The following is an 18,010-nucleotide window of genomic DNA, read 5'->3' as shown; positions in this document are numbered from 1 at the left end:
ATTCTCTTCTTTTCTTCCTTTTTTTCTTTTTCATCTTGTCTCGTTTCTTCTTGTTTGGTCACTTGTCTTATTTTCTTATCTCTTTTTGTCTCTTTGCAAATATTTACTGAACAGAATCATGCAGTTTGTGCTTATGTGTGTGGTTTTTGTGTTTAGAAAAGTTGCCTCATATTCTCAGTACATCCCAGCACAACCACCATTAGTTGTTAATGTGTTTTTTGTTTATCAGGAATCAGTACTGATGCAGTTTTGTGGCAACAAACTGGACAAGAAAGATTTCTTTGGAAAGTCTGACCCTTTCCTGGTCTTTTACCGTAGCAATGAAGATGGAACGTAAGTTTTTCGTTTTCTATTGGACAAAGTTCATAAAATACAGACAATAAAATGTTTTTTTATTTTTTATTATTCATATCTGTACTTACTGTATATCCAGTGCTTAATTTGTAAATTCCGAGGTCCTGGAACAAGTGGGGTTGTGGGGGTGGTGGGGGTGTTGGGGTTGGGGGGTAACGGATCCAGCAATTTAGTGGGGTTAGAAAATGTAATGGAACGTATGCACAATTTGCATTTAGATATTTTGATGTGCATTGTGACCATTTGTGCAGGTAAAACATCAAATGTCTGACCAACAAAAGGTCTGACCTTGGCACACAATTCTTCCAACATATCCCTTGATGTTAATGCTGAATTCGGAAGTTTAAACTCTGGCCATATCATTTTGTGCACAGGCGCTTCCAGGTATTTATGGAGAGACTGCCAGTATATGGCCATAGCGGCCGTTTAAGCCACTATTATTCAAAGAGCATATACAAAACATGAGACATTTTATTCAGTTTTTTTTCTGTAAATGTGTTTCCACCACAGTTTGTGCGTTTCTTTTTGTCAAATAAAAAAATTATCCAGTTCAAGCGAGCGCACAAGTTTATGCACATTTTGGAGATTTTATTCACATGCTAAGCTAGATCTAGAAAAAGACGGTTCTAAACGCAAAGATTTCAGAAAACAGTTGCCCATATAACAGAAGTGCATTGAAGTATAAACGTTATATTCTCTATACATTGTTGTGCATTGTAAATGCAAATAGCAGTCAAATCCAATAGAAATAGATCGCCAAAACGAGGCATGTACCGCTTTGTAGCTGCATTTCTTCTACTTCTTAATAATGTTTTATATATTTCACACAGATATAGCAAGTTATTGACAACATTATCATTACTATAGTTAATTTTCCTGATCAAATGTACACAGTACAATGAAAATATCTCTCAGTGGTGTAAAAGATGGGGGATCCCCAAATGTGGTGCCGGATCGGATTTCACAGATTCCGTATCCAGCTTGTTCCGGCACAAATTAAGCCCTGCTTATATCACATGCATTTCCATGCTATGTTCATTTTTTTAAGTCTAATAATGTGGTTATGCTTGATGCCTCGTTTAATATTGTGTCTTTGAAACTGGTCTCAGTCTTCTTTGACACTTTTACTAAATGGTGTATTTGTGATATGACCTATTCAAGACCCCTTTTCACACTGACTGTTTCTGTCCTTTTGTCAGATTTACCATCTGTCATAAGACAGAAGTGGTGAAAAACACACTGGACCCTGTATGGCAGGCCTTCAAGATCCCAGTCAGAGCACTGTGTAATGGGGATTATGACAGGTGGGTCAAATATTTGACCTCTGAGCTTCAACTTGGTGGGAATGAGAGGATTCAGAAACACATTTGGATCTTTTTGGTTTCTCACTTCTCACTTTATTAGTAAATATGCACATTTTGATCAAAAACAAATATAAATGTTATCATACACTACCATTTAAAAATGTGATAAAGTGTACTGTAAAAGTATTTACTGTCACTTTTGATCAATTTAAAGCACCCTTGCTCAGTAAAAGTATTAAAGTTGGCATGAAACAGAAGTTGCGATTAGTATTTTCTTCCATATTTTGATGTATATCCATAGCCGCGGGAACATATTTTATCAGGGTGGTGCTGTGGGTGGGGCTTGATGTTGAGGGGCAGAGCCACGGTGGGGGATTTTAAACAAAATCCCAATATTAAACAACTTACAGACAAACATACAAATGAATGAGGACAGAGTTATAAGAGAACGCTCAGAACTCATGGATAGACAGGATAGGCCTTAATCTAGAATAGTTAATTGTGGCTTAAAAAATGGCTTTCTGAAACACAGATTAAGTACAGATTATTAAAACCTGGACTATGGAGTCCAGACTTAAAATAAACTAGATTAATTTAAAACCAACTGTGCTAATCTGAATTAGCATGAGAGAGGTTGCCTGTAAAACATGGAATGAACCAAGAAAAGAGAGGAGAGGGCCTGCAAGTCGCCAACATGCTTAACCGATGCTAGTGCAAGTAGCAGAGCAGTTTTGAGCGTCAGGGGACTGAGGTCAGCTGAACACAGTGGCTCAAAGGGAGGCCCTTTGAGAGCTCTGAGGACCAAAGAGAGGTCCCAGGTGGGAACGGTGTGAGGACGAGGTGGATTCAATCGCCTAGAACCTCTCAAGAAATGCACCACAAGGTTGTTTCGTCCCACTGACTGGCCTGCGATAGGAGCGTGAAATGCTGCGATGGCTGCTACGTAAACTTTGAGCGTTGAAGGGGTGCGACCCAATTCTAAACGCTCCTGGAGGAAAGACAGTATCAGAGATATGTCACACTCCACTGGGTCTATGTTGTGTGCAGAACACCACCCAACAAGGACCGACCATTTCTGGGCGTAGAGGCGTCTCGTGGATGGAGCTCTCGCCTGAGAGATGGTATTCAGCACGTCCCCGGGGAGGTTAGCAGGCTCCCATCGAGGAACCAGAGGTGCAGAGCCCAGAGTTCTGGCTGGGGATGCCAAATCGTCTTGTTCGCCTGAGAGAGGAGGTCCCGTCTCAGGGGGATCGGCCACGGAGCTTTCGTGGAAAGCCTGAACACCTCTGAGGACCAAACTTGGCTCCAGGAGGCCACCAGGAGGACTCTTTGCTTGTCTTCCCTGATTCGTCTGATGATCTGCGAGATCAGAGCGATCGGGGGAAAGGCGTAAAGGAGGGTGCTGGGCCAGACGTGAGCCAGCACATCGTCCTCCTTCGAGAAATAAATTGGGCAGTGAGAGTTGTCTTCAGAGGCGAAGAGGTCTACCTCTGCCTTCCCGAAGAACTCCCAGATCGTGAAAACCGTCTGGGGGTGGAGCATCCACTCGTCTGAGGGGATATTGCTCCAAGATAGCATATCTGCTCCCAAGTTTGTTCTCCCGGGTATGTGAGTCGCCCTGAGCGACTGAAACCTCGGTAATGTCCATTCCAGAAGACGCTTCTCCAGAGCACATAAGCGGCTGGACGAAAGACTGCCCTGGGGATTTATGTATGACACCACTGTCATGCTGTCCGATTGGACTAAGACGTGGCACAGAGTCCTGCACGGGTCCATTTTTGGATACCCGCCCCCGCCCGTACCCGCAAAGTTCAGCACCAGATCCGACCCGTCACCCGTGATAATATCAAAATTAAATCCGCACCCGCCCAGACCCGTTAGTATTTGGCCCGTTACCCGACCCGTGCACGCGATAAATCACACATGCTAAAATCATTCCAATTTAAAGTGCTTTATTCTTAACTTTTAAAAAATTCTTAAAAGTTGATTTCGTTTTGTATTAATTGTATCTTAATTTTAATCAATATTTCATCAACCAATTGCCTGTATTTAATAAATAGGAAGTAAATATAGCAGACAACAGATGATCACGACACGGATGCGCCGGGGAGAACTGGAGCTCGTATCATAAATGAAGTAAAACTCAGCGTATAAGGCACAGTCTGTCTATACATTAATGCCATAGAGTCTGTGTTCTGTGTGGAAAATGCAGGGAAGATGCAGATTTTCTGTGTCTCTACTCTGTTCTCCATGCGGCAACCACATTCCTCAGAGCAATAAACTTGTAACTGAAAACTTCCCGGGGGATGGGGACAGACTCCAGAGTGAGCTTAAACTATTGGTTAACTAACCAATAATTGTGTCTGATTTGCCTCAGTCATTACAACCGCATCAGCACAGAAAACATGGAGATGCATGGAGGTCGCGGATACCCGACCCGTTGCAGGACTCTGACGCGGCATCCCGTCAGGTGTGCCTGAAACGCGTGAAGGGCTCGAATCACTGCCAACATCTCAAGGCAGTTGATGTGCAGATGGCTTTCTTCGTGAGACCACGAGCCGAAGGCCGGTCTGTCCTCTCAAAGAGTGCCCCAACCTGTGTTGGATGCATCTGTTGAGAGCACCGTCCTTCTGGACACCGCCTGTAGGGGTACACCTTGACTGAACCATACAGGGTTCATCCAGGGTTTCAGAGCTGTCAAACAGGCCTGATTGACTCTGAGACACAGGCAGCCGTGCTGCCAGGCGTGAGAAGGGACCCGGAACTTCAACCAGTATTGCAGAGGCCACATCTGAAGAAGGCCGAGCTGCAGAACCAGGAAGGCGGAAGCCATCAGCCCTAGCATCCTCTGGAAGAACTTCAGAGGGAGATAGGCTCTGTTCCTGACCGATGCCACGAGCTGCTGAATGACCACAGCGCACTCTGGCGAGACTACAGCCGTCATACGGGCTGAGTCGAAGACTGCACCCAGGAATGTTATATGTTGGCTGGGGAGCAGTGAGCTCTTGGCAAAGTTGGCCCTGAGACCCAGGCACTCCATGTGGCTGAGTTGCATGGATCTGTGATGCTCCAGCTCGGCTGGTGACTAGGCTAGGATGAGCCAGTCATCGAGATAATTGAGAACCCGGATTCCCAACTGCCTCAGTGGGGAAAGAGACGCGTTCATGCACTTCGTAAAAGTGTGAGGAGCTAGGGACAGCCTGAATGGAAGGACCGTATATTGGTAAGCCACACTCTCAAGAATCTCAGGGAACCGAGGTTACGTTAGTAACCGAGTACGTTATGTTTAGTTTGTTGCTATGATAATCTCAAGAATCGCCTGTGATGGGGGGCTATCTGGATGTGAAAGTATGCATCTTTCAGGTTCAGCGAGCAGAACCAGTCCCTGGGGCAAACCTGCACGAGGATCTGCTTCAACGTTAACATTTTGAACTTCTGTCTCATGAGGGAGAGGTTCAAGAGCCTGAGATCTAAGATGGGTCTGAGACCTGAGGGCCTGGGTCTGAGGGCCATTTTTCTTGGGGACTAGAAAATATCTCTGAGGGGGAAACTATTTCTATAGCTCCTTTCCTCAGAAGAGACGTGACTTCGGCTTGGAGGACATGAGCATTGTCCGTGTTGACTGAAGTTTGAAGCACCCCGCTGAAGCGCGGGGGCCTTCGGGCGAACTGAAGCGAGTAGCCTCGACTTGCGGTCCCCAGGACCCAGCTTGACACTCCAGGGATGGCCTGCCAGGCCTCGGCCCGTGTGACAAGGGGTTGAAGGGCATCGGATGACGGGCTGCCGATCGGGGGCCCGTTCACCGGAGAAAGTGGAAGAGGAAATTTGCTCTTTCTTTGAGAAGCTAAAATATTTCTAGTTTTCGCCATGAACTGAACGAGGCGGAGGGGAGACGGAACAAAAGAGCTTTTGGGGTGGTCCGGCTTTGGCGAGACTTTGCCCCATCCTCTTCCTTCCTGAAAGCTCAGGAAGGCTTAGGAGGCGTTGGGTCCAGCGAAATCTTCGGCCGGGGTCCCTGACGTTGCCTCGAGAAGGAGGAGCGCTTTGCAGGGTGAGAACGGTGGCGCTGATCCTTGGGTGGTGCTGCCTGAGAGGTAGAGGGGGCAGGCTTGTTCTGCTGAGCTGGCGCAGACTTGGGGTGGCTGGAAGCAGACATAGAGCTGGAGCGCTTAGGCAGGAAGTGTTACATGGCCTGGGACAACTTCTGTGCTGCAGTGAAGCGTTCTGTAAAGCCCTCTACTGATGGCCCAAAGAGACCGGAGAGAGAGACCAGGATGTCCAAAAAGACCGTCTTGTCCATCTCCTTTATCTCGGTCATGTTGAGCCACAAGTGGCGCTCAAGCACGACCAGGCTGACCATGGATCGTCCAATGGCCTGGCCTGGGCTGTGGCCTTTGTGGCACGCAGGGCTAATCAGTGGTGCTGCGGAGGTCATGGAAGGCAGGTGCATCGATGCCAGACTCGTCCAGAGAATGGAGGAGCTTCGCCTGAAACACATGGAGAATCGCCATGGTGTTCAGCGCTGAGGCAGCCTGGCCCACGGACGTGTAAGCTCTGCCAGCCAGGGCAGAGGTGGTCCTGCAGGGCTTGGATGGAAGGGCCCTCTTCGTCTTCCAGCCCACAGCCGTGGGGGGACAGAGGTGAGCCGCCACTGCTTCGTCCAGGGGCGGTAGATGCTCGTAACCCTTCTCTTCAAAGCCATTCACAGAGGTGAGGGCTGAATAATGTGTAGTACGTAGGCGGGCAGAATATGGGGCTTGCCACGACTTCGTCAGCTCGTCATGAACCTCTGGGAAAAATGGGGCAGAGCGTTGGCGAGGGGCCTGGCGGTGACCCGACAGGAACCACTCATCGAGCCTGCTCCATGATGGCTCCTCTGGTGGAACCCATTCGAGGTCCAAATCCTCCACTGCCTTCGAGAGGATGCGGAAGAGCTCGGCATCCATACCCGGCTTGCAATCAATGGGCTCCAGCGAGGAAAGGCGGGCGGGGTCCTCTGAATCACCGGCCCATCCTTCAGTTTCAGAGGCCACGAGAGACATGAAGTCATCAAGCGGCTTGTCCTCAGAACCGCCGAAGGAGACGAGGTTGCTCGCTTCTGCCAAGGGACGCAGCTCAAGGCGGGAGAACAGGACGGGGGACTGCTCTCTCGAGGGAGAGGGTGAGGCACGCGGGGTCTGAGCCGGCGTGATCTCATCCAACTCCGTGCGCTGGGCCACTCTGCCCCGCTGTCTTTTCCTAGACTGAAGAAGGTGATCCGCGAGTGCAGAGAGGTGAGACTTATGTTCTCGCAGTGAGAACATGAGGTCCCGGTGAGCGCAGCCTCTGCATGGGGTCTGCCCAGGCAGCCGATGCACTCACCGTGCCCATCTTCATCATGCAGAGGGGCTCTGCATGTGCCACAAGAGTGGCGCGGCATTTGCAGCAACGCTGGCGCTGTGAAAAGGGCGTTTGAGCCACTGGAAGCTCTTTTAGAGCAGTATGAACCGCTAGGAAAAGCTCTTTTAGAGCGGCAATAAACCGTGGGAAAATGCTCTTTTAGGCGCGCCGGATGGCGGCAGGAGATGGGCTGGCAGGCGGCTGAAAGCGGGAAGTGGGCGGCTCGAGACTGCACACGAGGCGGCAGTCGACAACTTGTCTATGAGAGAACCAATGACGATGCAGTTACACTGCGTTATTGAAAAAGGCTTCAGTAACGGGGAAAAAGGAGACCTTTACTTCACTTACGAGTGAAGTATCGAAAGGGAACTATTTACACAGCCCGGTGCAAAGCATGATGGGAAATAAATGTCCTGTGTAATTGGGTTACTTGACTGAAACATGTTATTTCAAAATATATTGTTTAAATAAAGTGAACAGCATCAAAAAAAAAATAAATAAATAAAATAAAAATAAAAATAATAAAAAAAATATATATATAAATATATATATATATATATATATATATATATATATATATATATATATATATATATATATATATATATATATATATATATATATATATATATATATATATACACACACAGTGTATATCAATATCGATATATATATCCAAGTAATACATGTGTCTTCTTTGAAACACAACGTTAAAGTTAATCCTGCCTCCTGGTAGGTTTAATTTAAGCCTCAATTTAGTCCTGGAATAGCTCTAGTCTTCCTCCAGGAAATCTGTTTATTAAACTCTGGACTATACTAAGTCTAGGACTAATTTAAACCATGACAGAGAAAGCAGATTTCTCTTAATCTGGTTTAAAGGGCCATTATTATATATTCTATAACATATTCTAGGACTAGGCTTAAGAATGTCAGTAACCTTCCAAATATATTCCTTTGTGTTCAGCAGAACAAAGAAGTTCATGTTTAAATGTTTAATGTTTAAATTTGCAAATCACATCAAAATAGAGTGACCTATATAATACCACATGCTTTTCATGACTGAACTTTCTTTTTCTTTTTTGCAGAGCAATAAAAATCGAGGTGTATGACTGGGACAGAGATGGAGGGTAAGAAAGAAACAATCATTCTGTAAATACTGAAATAAGATGCTTCAAGATATTGCATGAGACTATGTGTGTGTTTTCAGTCATGACTACATTGGAGAGTTCAGCACAAGCTACAGGGAGCTCTCTAAAGGCCACTCTCAGTTTACTGTGTGGGAGGTGAGCCACTTTCATTTTCCCCATGTATTTTTCACACATGCCTGCGTAAAATATCATAAATGTCTTCTTGAAATATCCAAGACTTTAGTGCAGCCATTTACATTACATCATAAGTGCATTGTTGAGGCTTAAGGAAGTAAGTAAAAGTAGAGCATTGGAAAATCTGATTCACCGGACAGTTCAATAAAGCGATTTAAAAAAATGATCCACCAGTTACAACCCTGTAGGTATAAACCATTTAAATGTTTTCGTTAGGTACCTGAATATATACATATACTGATTTAATATGATATTAAATACTGATATACAGTAACTCTTTTGCTCCCTGAGAACTGTGTCTGCGTTTACTTACTAGCGTAAATTATGTTTCTGGCCTTACTATGACATTTTGTCCCCCATCCCTGTGAAATCTCATCTTTTTCATCTTTTGTATGACCTCCACATTACTGAAGCATAAATCAAACCCATGACAAGAACACTTATCAAAACTGGCCGCGGCACAAGAACCTTAGATAACAGTTAGAGGTCTAGCAAACATCGTCAAACGTTCATCTCTGCCAAGAGCTTCTGATGATCTGGTTTTTCAGCACAACCATTATCCATAATTTCTGTTCAGAAACAGATGAATTTCTTGAATTCATGCATTCTGCCTATATTCACATATTGTGGCAAAAGTGAGAATATACTGGATAAGCTACAGAGATAAATACATTTTGCAATATTTTGATTAAAATGTAGTTCAGTTGGAGCAATAAAATGTTAAAATAAAAAATAGAATAAATTCTACCAGAAAGACGCGGGGAGGTAAGATAACATGACAACCATATTTATTAACAATCAGCAAGCAAAATGTTGTAAGAAAGTTCTTTGGCGTAGGCCCCGTCCGTAGCTCAGATCCTAAAGGGTTGCAGACTCTGCATTTCCTGCCTGAAGATGAAGGCAGGGGCATAGCTGACCCCCAGGAGGTATGGACAGGGACCATCCTGGTGGTGGTGGGGAGGATGGAGGTGAAGGTTTTCGTCAGCATCTGCGAACTCAAACATGTGTCAGCAATCTTATATACTCCAAGTGTAAGATAATGATTGGTTAGCTCTAAACTAATTGGTGATGTAACATTGAGTCTTCCTGGCAGAATTTACGCTAGAGCTTTCATTTATATATAAAAAAATAAAATGAAAGACAACAAACAAACAAACAAATACATAAATATATATACATATACTCAACAGAAAAAGTGGTAACAATTTACAATAAGGTTCATTAGTTAAACATTAGTAAGTGCATAACTAAGATGAACTAACCATGAGCTATACATTTGTTACTGTATTTACTAATCTTCATTAACATTAGTTAATGAAAATACAGTTGTTCATTGTTTGTTGAAAACAAGATTTTAATAATGTATTAGTACAGTGTTTCTCAACTCCAGTCCTCGGGACCCACTGCTCTGCACATTTTGTATGTATCCCTTATTTAACACACCTGATTTAGATCATCAGCTCATTAAGAGAGTCTGCATGAACTGAATTGAGTGTGTCAGATAAGAGAGACATACAAAATGTGCAGAGCAGTGGGTCCCGAGGACTGGAGTTGAGAACTACTGTATTAGTAAATGCTGAAATTAACATTAACAAAGATTAATAAAGATTAAAAAATGTGTAGTGCAGTTCATTATTTGTTCATGTTAACTAATGAACCTTATTGTAAAGTGTTACCGAAAAAGTTTAGAAAATATAAGATGATAGATGTTAATAATAACTGAATGTTGCTTGTTCCACAGGTAGCCACATTACACATATACTAAGTATATAAACACAAACACAAATTAATTTATGCTGACTGTAAGAAATTTGAACAAATACATTTTGAAAATATTATTTAAATAAAATCAAAGATCCAAATAGTTAATAAAAACTATGCCATGATTTATTCATTTTTTTGAATGCATTTTTTTCTGACATTAAGTTTATTTATTTTTTAAGTTAAAACTGTGTAAACCAAATTAATGTAATCTTATATATGCAATTTAACTATATAAATCTTACATTTTGGGTCACCATTTTTTGAGATTCAACAACATTTCAACAACGTCCTGTCTGATTTTGCTGCATTTCTGCAGGTGCTGAACCCCAAGAAAAAGAAAAAGAAGAAGAAATATCTAAACTCAGGAACCGTGAGTGCATTTTTAACTAGATCTTCCAGTTTAAATAACAAACAAAAAAAGTTCCAAAGAAGAACAAAAGAAAGCAATACATGTTTGTTCTAACAAACAAACATCCTTATTGGTAAGACTTCTTATACAAGGTCCTACATTATATCTTCATAAGCAATGCACAATGCCTTCATAAGCTGTGCATATAAATATTCATAAATGTTGATGTAGCTCATCATTGGTCTGCCCTGATGCCGTGACTCTAGAGTGTTACATCATCACCCTGAGCATGAATATTGATATGACATTTATGATTAAAGTATGCATTGCTTATCGAAAGTGTGATGATGCCCTTTAGGACTCTACATAGGAAGTGTTACCAAACTTTCATGTCGACAGGTCACTCTGCTGTCCTGCTTCATTGATGTTGAGGTTACGTTCCTGGACTACATCAAAGGAGGGTGAGTGTGTGTGTGTGTGCATATGTGTGTTCAGAATTTTGAGAAAACTCAGAATTAAAGATATAAACTCGCAATTCTGAGAAATAAAGTTGCTGAGGGGGGAAAAAGTCAGAATTATGACTTTGTAATTAAAATCAATTTAATTTAAAATTAAGTCACTAAACTTTTTGTGTATATGAAATACTATTGAAAAATAAATGTTTTAAACAGTAATATGCTACATTGCCACATGTCCTATTTACTCCAATGAGTAAATCAAATAAACTTTATTACTGTAAATATTTATTTAATTTGGCAAGTGGCATTAAGTTATAGAATTAGATATGTCGTTCTAGAAATTGTGGAATTCAGTATCTCACATATTTAGCAAATGTAACGTCATCCGGGTATTCCATGCATACAGAAGTCTGGTACGGACATACTCAAGCTCATCCATTGAGACTGGAAACACATTGCTGTGCCTCATCATCCATAAATAATTCCCTCTTCCTTCCCCTCTCTTTTCTCCACATCACACACACATATTCACAGGGAGAGCACTGCATTATGATGCCGTAATAAACTGAGCTATAAATAGACCGCTCTATTCTGAGAGACACAGAGACCCCAGGCATATGACCTGGCCTTCAAACAGTCGAGCAAACACTGGAAATATCGGCAGAATAATTGGTAGGATCTGCAAAAAGACTACTGTGGAAAATCCTTACAGACACTTTGCAAATCTCGCTGTTATATGCATTCTGTTGAATAGACCAAAAACCAGGAAGCAGCGGAGAGAATATTAGATAAACAAAGAGATGATCTCAGGGAATTACTTCCTTCATTTCTGCCCACAGATTAAATTGAGCTGAGACACAATTTCACACAGTCAGCTCACCAAGGACTGAGGAGCTTTATTATGCTTTGATAAGCATCATATATTTTATGTTATGATACATATGTGCTTACTTTAATGTTTTTGCTCTGTTCACTTGCAGCACTCAAATTAATTTCACAGTGGCGATTGATTTTACTGCTTCAAACGGTGAGCTTACATTACTGAAAGATTGCTTTTCAAATAAAAGTTATTTCTAGCATCATGTACATGTTATGATAATGGCTTATTTTTTTCTGTGTGCATGTAAATTTAATCTTTTTATTTATGAATATATTTTTATTTTTAAGCTTCTAAAAATGAAAGCTTTATTACTTTATTACTTTATGAACTTTCAAGAGATCATTATTTTCCCACCCTATAGACAGAAGTACTAATTATAAATTTGTAGTCTTCCAAAGTACTAACAGTTGTGTTAAAAGTACAGAGAATTTGTACAGATTCTGATAAAACTTTGTACTCAATTACAAGTCACACCTTGAGTGTGAAAAAGGATCCACATTTAATTATACTTGAGTATTTGAAAGTTAAACTTAAACACCTCTCTTATCTTTTTAAACTGACTTTTGAATACAAGAGGCAGAAGAGAATGCCAAAAATTTTATTTATAGTCAATATTCTTGTGCTTTGTGCAGTGGTCAAAAACACTCTTAAACATAATGGAAGATGGATTATAATTTTTAAAAAGGGAAATTTCACAGCATAACAATGTTGAACAGAAACGTATGTAACCCGGTTCCCTGAGAGGGGAACTAGACGCCGTGTCATGGCATTGGGTATGGGAACACTTCATGTGAGCCGGTATCTGAAGCACATGTCTACACGCATCAATTCCTGATTGGCTGAACGTTATTACGTAGCAAAGCACCAAAACCATAAATAGACGTGTGAACGGGTTTACTTAAGTAACCTGAGACGTTCCCTTTTGAGTGGAACTTGACAGCACATCATGGCATTGACGCTATGGGAACCTTAATACCAATGCCACCTCACCACGGGATAATGCCTGTCCAGCAAGACTGTGTATCTGCACAGACAGTTGTTTGAGCACAGGCTGAATCCAGATCAACCCTGAAGGACTTGAGACACTGGTGTTGAATCCACATCCAGACTGTAAAACCGGTTGAATGTGTGCAGAGAGGAGCAAGAGATTTGGAAGACGCAACACCCTTAGAGGTGAAGCCATTCTACATGCCTCGCTGAAGAAGGAGATTGTGTCAGCAATCTTATGCAAGATATGCTGCTTGACGCATTCCCTCTATTGCGGCCACCAAAGCATATAAGCAGATAAAAAGGCAAAATGCATTAAAATGAAAGTGTCCTGTTGTCGACGGGGTGCAACTTTAGTAAATGCTCTTATGGTTTGTATTTCAGGGAAGTGATAAATGACCTACAGTATATAGGCATATTGGTTGGAGAACATGTTGAGTCTGGTCTGGGGTACAGTATAATGGGTGACACGAAGTCCTGAACCGAGACACCAGAGGATATCTCCCAACAGAAGCTCTATCCAAACATATGTGGCTAGCTGAAATGATGGCCACATAGACCTTTCGCATAGCAAGTCAAGTCACCTTTATTTATATAGCGCTTTATACAAGATAGATTGTTTTAAAGCAGCTTTGCAGTGATAACAGGAAAATGATGCAAACAGTTCATTTCGGCTGTACAGCAGCTCTAAAAGTAAATAGTGTCGTTGTTCAGCTGAAGTCAGTTCAGTGTTGATTCAGTTTTATTGTAAAGATCATCAATTATTAAATTGGTTCATTTCATCTATAAAGCAGTTCTACAGATAAACAGTGATGCCATCCAGCTCAGTTCAGTTCTCATCCAGTAGTGTCACTGTAGTCAAATCAATAATATTGTTGAATATTAAGTAGCAGGGTTCAAACCCATTGAAAGGCATTCTTGAAGGAACTCCAGCATTGAACCAACAGGGCAGCAGACTAGGTTCATGTGGCACTGCTCTCACCATGAGTCACCATTTTAGAGCATATAGCTTCCTGGTGGAAGGGACTCTAGAACTCGAGCTTCTCGGTTGAGAGATGAATCTCAGGGGCCAGACCCAAAGTTTTCAGATCTCCAGCTTGGGGTGGTAGATCATCAGAGAACCTATACTTATATTTTTCTTAGCAGTTAGGATTGATTCTACACTTTTAGGAGACAGAATTGCCTGCATTGTGGTCGAATCCCATACCACCCCTGAAAAGTGGTTCTCTGAACCTGAGAAAGTACACTCATCTTGGAGTTCAAACTTGGGGGCCAGACCCTGTGGTTGTCAGGGCTTCTTATTAGCTGCCCTGGAGGATAACATCAATTGGCATTATTCCATACCCGTCTTCGCACATACCGTTCACTGTGGAGTATGTTGAGGTGGCCTGATTATGCACTCGTGCCGAATAAAGATTCACCAAGACCTCAACACCTCAGTGTGGAGGTCAGGGAAGAAAGGAAAACGTCAACGGGGTGGTTGCTCTCCGCCAAATGTTAAATAACAGTCATCCAGATTTGATGAGGGACTTGCTTCTTCTGATCAGGCCAATCTAGATTTAATTTGGCCATGGCCAGAGTCCCTCCTCAGAGTCAGACACAGACAGCATGAGTTCCTCGTTCTGGTCTGAAGAGATTGCAGAGCAAGCTTCTAGATCCAGAACAGGGTCCTCAGAGCTGGTTGAAAAGGCAAGTAAAAGGGTTCTGTCCCCTGTTTCAAGCTCCACTTTCGCCAACTCAACCTGCGGCAACATGACCGAAGTCACCAAGCTGCCTTGGCAGCCATGGGACCCATACCACAGGATGCAGAAGCCTGGCTCTCATGACTTTGAAGGAGAGCCAAGTGGGATCGGAGCTTGCGGATGTTAAACTTTTCACAATTAATGCAGTCAGCCCCCTCAAGGACAATGCACACATAAACAGCAAAAGGCACTCAAACAGGTGGCTACTGAAGACAAAGAAGCTGATAACACGTTGTTAAGGTATCTGTTTATGGTTGCGGTGACGTATTATGCTACGTCCCTATGTCATCACATTCAGCGAATCAATGCTATTGTCACAACTGGCTGTAGTAACATGCACGTCAAAGAAGATTTAGATCCCAGACAGTTTCTAATAATATCCACAGGTAAATTCAAACAAAGGCAGGGAAGCAAACACAACCATAACTTAGACGAGTCCAGACCCATGAGAGTGGAAAACACAGGAACTTATATACACAGACCAACCAAGGTAATTAATAATGAACAGCTGAACATAATTAAATCAAATCAGTAACCGTGGTGACAGACTCAGGTGGGAAAACAGCAAACAAAGTCCAAACATAATAGAACCGTGACAGCTATGATGCGGCGTGGAGTTCCACTCAAAAGGGAACTGCAGGGACAAAGACATTAAATGGTCAAATACTGTGAGTAAATCATGAGTAAACACATTACAAAGATGACACCATTATATTAGAATTATCCAAAATTCTAAATCATTACTGGTACAGCATGAATTCTCACATTCTAATTTACATTCATATTTAATTACTTTATTGATTCATGCATTTTCTGCTCTGTTTATCACAGGCAACCCTTCCCAGCCTACCTCTCTACACTACATGAGCCCGTATCATCTGAATGCGTATGCACTGGCACTCAGAGCAGTGGGGGAGATTATTCAGGACTATGACAGTGATAAGCTGTTCCCTGCACTGGGGTTCGGTGCAAAACTGCCACCCGATGGCCGCGTATCTCACGAATTTCCACTGGTGAGGACAATTTTTTTTCATTCTATTATTAAGAAAATACAAGTATTGCTTGTATTTTATATGCAAACTATTTGTTCTCAAACACCTTGTTTTTGTTTGAGTATCTTAGGTGTCTATTTGTCATTGCGAGTATTACATGCACAAAATTACACTTGATTATGCTTTACATGTAATCTGCTAGCAGTCTCATCATACTACATGGCACTTACTGATTGGCCTCTGCTGTATCTAACATCGAAATAGTCTGGTTCGGTGTTTGCTGTATACATTCCTGCAGTGTGCTATCAGAATTTCTCTGAAATCCTCCACCTCTCCCTGCACCACCTCTCAAGATCTGCTATGGAGGATATTATGTATGTCTATATATGCAGCAGCAGCAGCGTGTCCAACATGCTCACAGCAGCATCATGTCTCTGTATGTCTTGGCAGTCGCAAGTCCCTGCAGCAACAAAAAGAAAAGGAGCAGTGATTGCTGCAGCTACAGTGTGCGTAGCAGGTCTAGTGCACCAAGACCAAGTATATTAACATTGTCCTATCCTTTAGTTGTAATGATGACAATGCCCTAAAATGGTGTTTTTATATTTAAAAAAGTAAAAAAAACAAAACAACAACAATCAAATTGATTTACCCTTTACTCCAGCTATGCTTTGCATGTAAATGCTTTTATCACCATTTTGTCAACTTATTCATGCATGTGCATGTGTCCCATGTGTGGCTTTTTATGCGTTCACATCAAAACTGGAGCAAAAAAAATTAAATCTGTTGTAAATGCCATTATAATGAGCTAAATCATTATCAGCATTTCATTGCACATATAAATACACTTTGCCTGTTTTTTGAGGGCCCCCTAAAGTTCTGGACATTTTAGGTGTCTCATTTACCTAACAAATCTGGCTGAATCAAGAGAGATTCAAAATCTACAATGCTTGGGCCCAAGGAAGATACATTGAGAAACAGTGGGCTATGGCAGGGCTTGTACCATCGGTATGCTTTTAGTAGGGTATGACACCTACCCAGGTCCCTGTCGAACACCAACCATAGACTATACATTTTCACTTCTCCATCTCCAGCTCTTTCAGATCCACTTCTAAACATATTCTCCAGCAGCACCCTAACTGCAACTTTTGTTCCTGTGTTGACGTATTTCAAATGGGTGGGATGTACTGAGTGTGCTTCTTCTTTATTCAATAAGCTGTTAGCCCTGTCTATTTAGTTACTGTACCTTGGACAAGCATAATAAAGCGCAAAATAAAGGGGAAAAATATCTATAACTTCCTTTCTAATGAATGAATTGATGAATAGGGAAAGAATTAAAGTATGAATATTAGCCATAAAGAGACTGTAGATTTTAAATGCATTCATATATTAAAAGATAATTTTGTCAACTTTTATGAGTACATTAGCATATAGATGACCTAACAAACATGAAGCAAAAGCCAAAAAGCTCCAATTTTGATTTCACACAGCCCCTAGACGACCACACCACTGGTATCCAAATAAGAGCTCTGGAGGGGTGAGTAACTGATAAATATGGATGAGACAGTTCATAAAGGAGATTGAAAAAGATTGATAGACATTAGCAAATGGAGATTACCACAGCTGTCTCACATTTCTAAAGAGGACAGAATTTATTTTCTTTATTTTTTTCTATTTTTTTCCTGTTCCACACCCACAAAACCGTCACAGAGAATCTATCACATAATCCTGTATACAGTGAGACACAGATCCTTCTTATTGGACCAAACAGATGCACTGCCTGCGGCTGCAGCTGCCCACACACAGCTAAAACACACACACACACACTTTTCCTCAGGGCTGAACTCGGGGGACTCCATATGCACTCAGCAGAGCATTAAAGCTTTACTTGAATGAATAGCTCTCTTTAAACGTGCCTCTTACTTCAGGAAGCTTCTGGGATGTAAGCTCACATAAAACTTTTGATGGCTGATTGTTGTTGTTGTCATTTTGCTATGATAATGTTTGCTCATTGCTAACATTGCCAATTATACAATCTCCAAGTTGTGTTATCTAATATTAATATTAAAAGGAGTATTTTAACATTAAAATGGTGTTCTACCCTTGTGAAAAAGAAGTGCAATTTAGCATACCTTTTAAAAAGAGTACTTATTACAGAAATAAATAATTTAATAAATCTATTATATTTAAAATAAGGTTGTAAAGTGTACTGCTGAATGTACTCATAAGCATAAACTACTGTCATTATAATGTCATTTCTATTGAAACGTATGTCATGTATTTGTAATTACACATTTTTAATAATGAAGTTGCAATTTAGTAAATTTAAAATATATTGACTTTAAATGTAATATCGAATAACACACTACAGTTAAAATGATAGTTTTTTACATGTGCTTTAGTATGTTAGTCAATACAACAAAAAATTTACTTTTTAAAGCATAACAAAAGATTATTAAAATGTAATGATTTGAAATGTGCT

The 18,010-nt window shown here is 41.5% G+C and overlaps 1 protein-coding gene across 1 annotated transcript in view; it reads left to right on the top strand.

The window, feature by feature from the left end:
- The window catches only part of cpne8 (copine VIII), a 94,256-nt gene that overhangs the window by 54,867 nt on the left and 21,379 nt on the right, over nucleotides 1–18,010 (top strand). The window contains exons 8-15 of the mRNA XM_067379195.1: nucleotides 230–333; nucleotides 1,554–1,658; nucleotides 8,123–8,164; nucleotides 8,245–8,320; nucleotides 10,440–10,493; nucleotides 10,872–10,933; nucleotides 11,911–11,957; nucleotides 15,371–15,552. Of these exons, the coding sequence (XP_067235296.1) occupies nucleotides 230–333; nucleotides 1,554–1,658; nucleotides 8,123–8,164; nucleotides 8,245–8,320; nucleotides 10,440–10,493; nucleotides 10,872–10,933; nucleotides 11,911–11,957; nucleotides 15,371–15,552 (672 nt within the window). The remainder of the gene's footprint in view (nucleotides 1–229; nucleotides 334–1,553; nucleotides 1,659–8,122; nucleotides 8,165–8,244; nucleotides 8,321–10,439; nucleotides 10,494–10,871; nucleotides 10,934–11,910; nucleotides 11,958–15,370; nucleotides 15,553–18,010) is intronic.

The sequence above is a fragment of the Chanodichthys erythropterus genome, chromosome 24 (assembly GCF_024489055.1).
Source record: "Chanodichthys erythropterus isolate Z2021 chromosome 24, ASM2448905v1, whole genome shotgun sequence".
In the NCBI taxonomy this organism is placed as follows: domain Eukaryota; kingdom Metazoa; phylum Chordata; class Actinopteri; order Cypriniformes; family Xenocyprididae; genus Chanodichthys; species Chanodichthys erythropterus.
The sequence above is the reverse complement of the archived record's forward strand: the minus strand, read 5'-3'. Positions and strand labels throughout refer to the sequence as shown.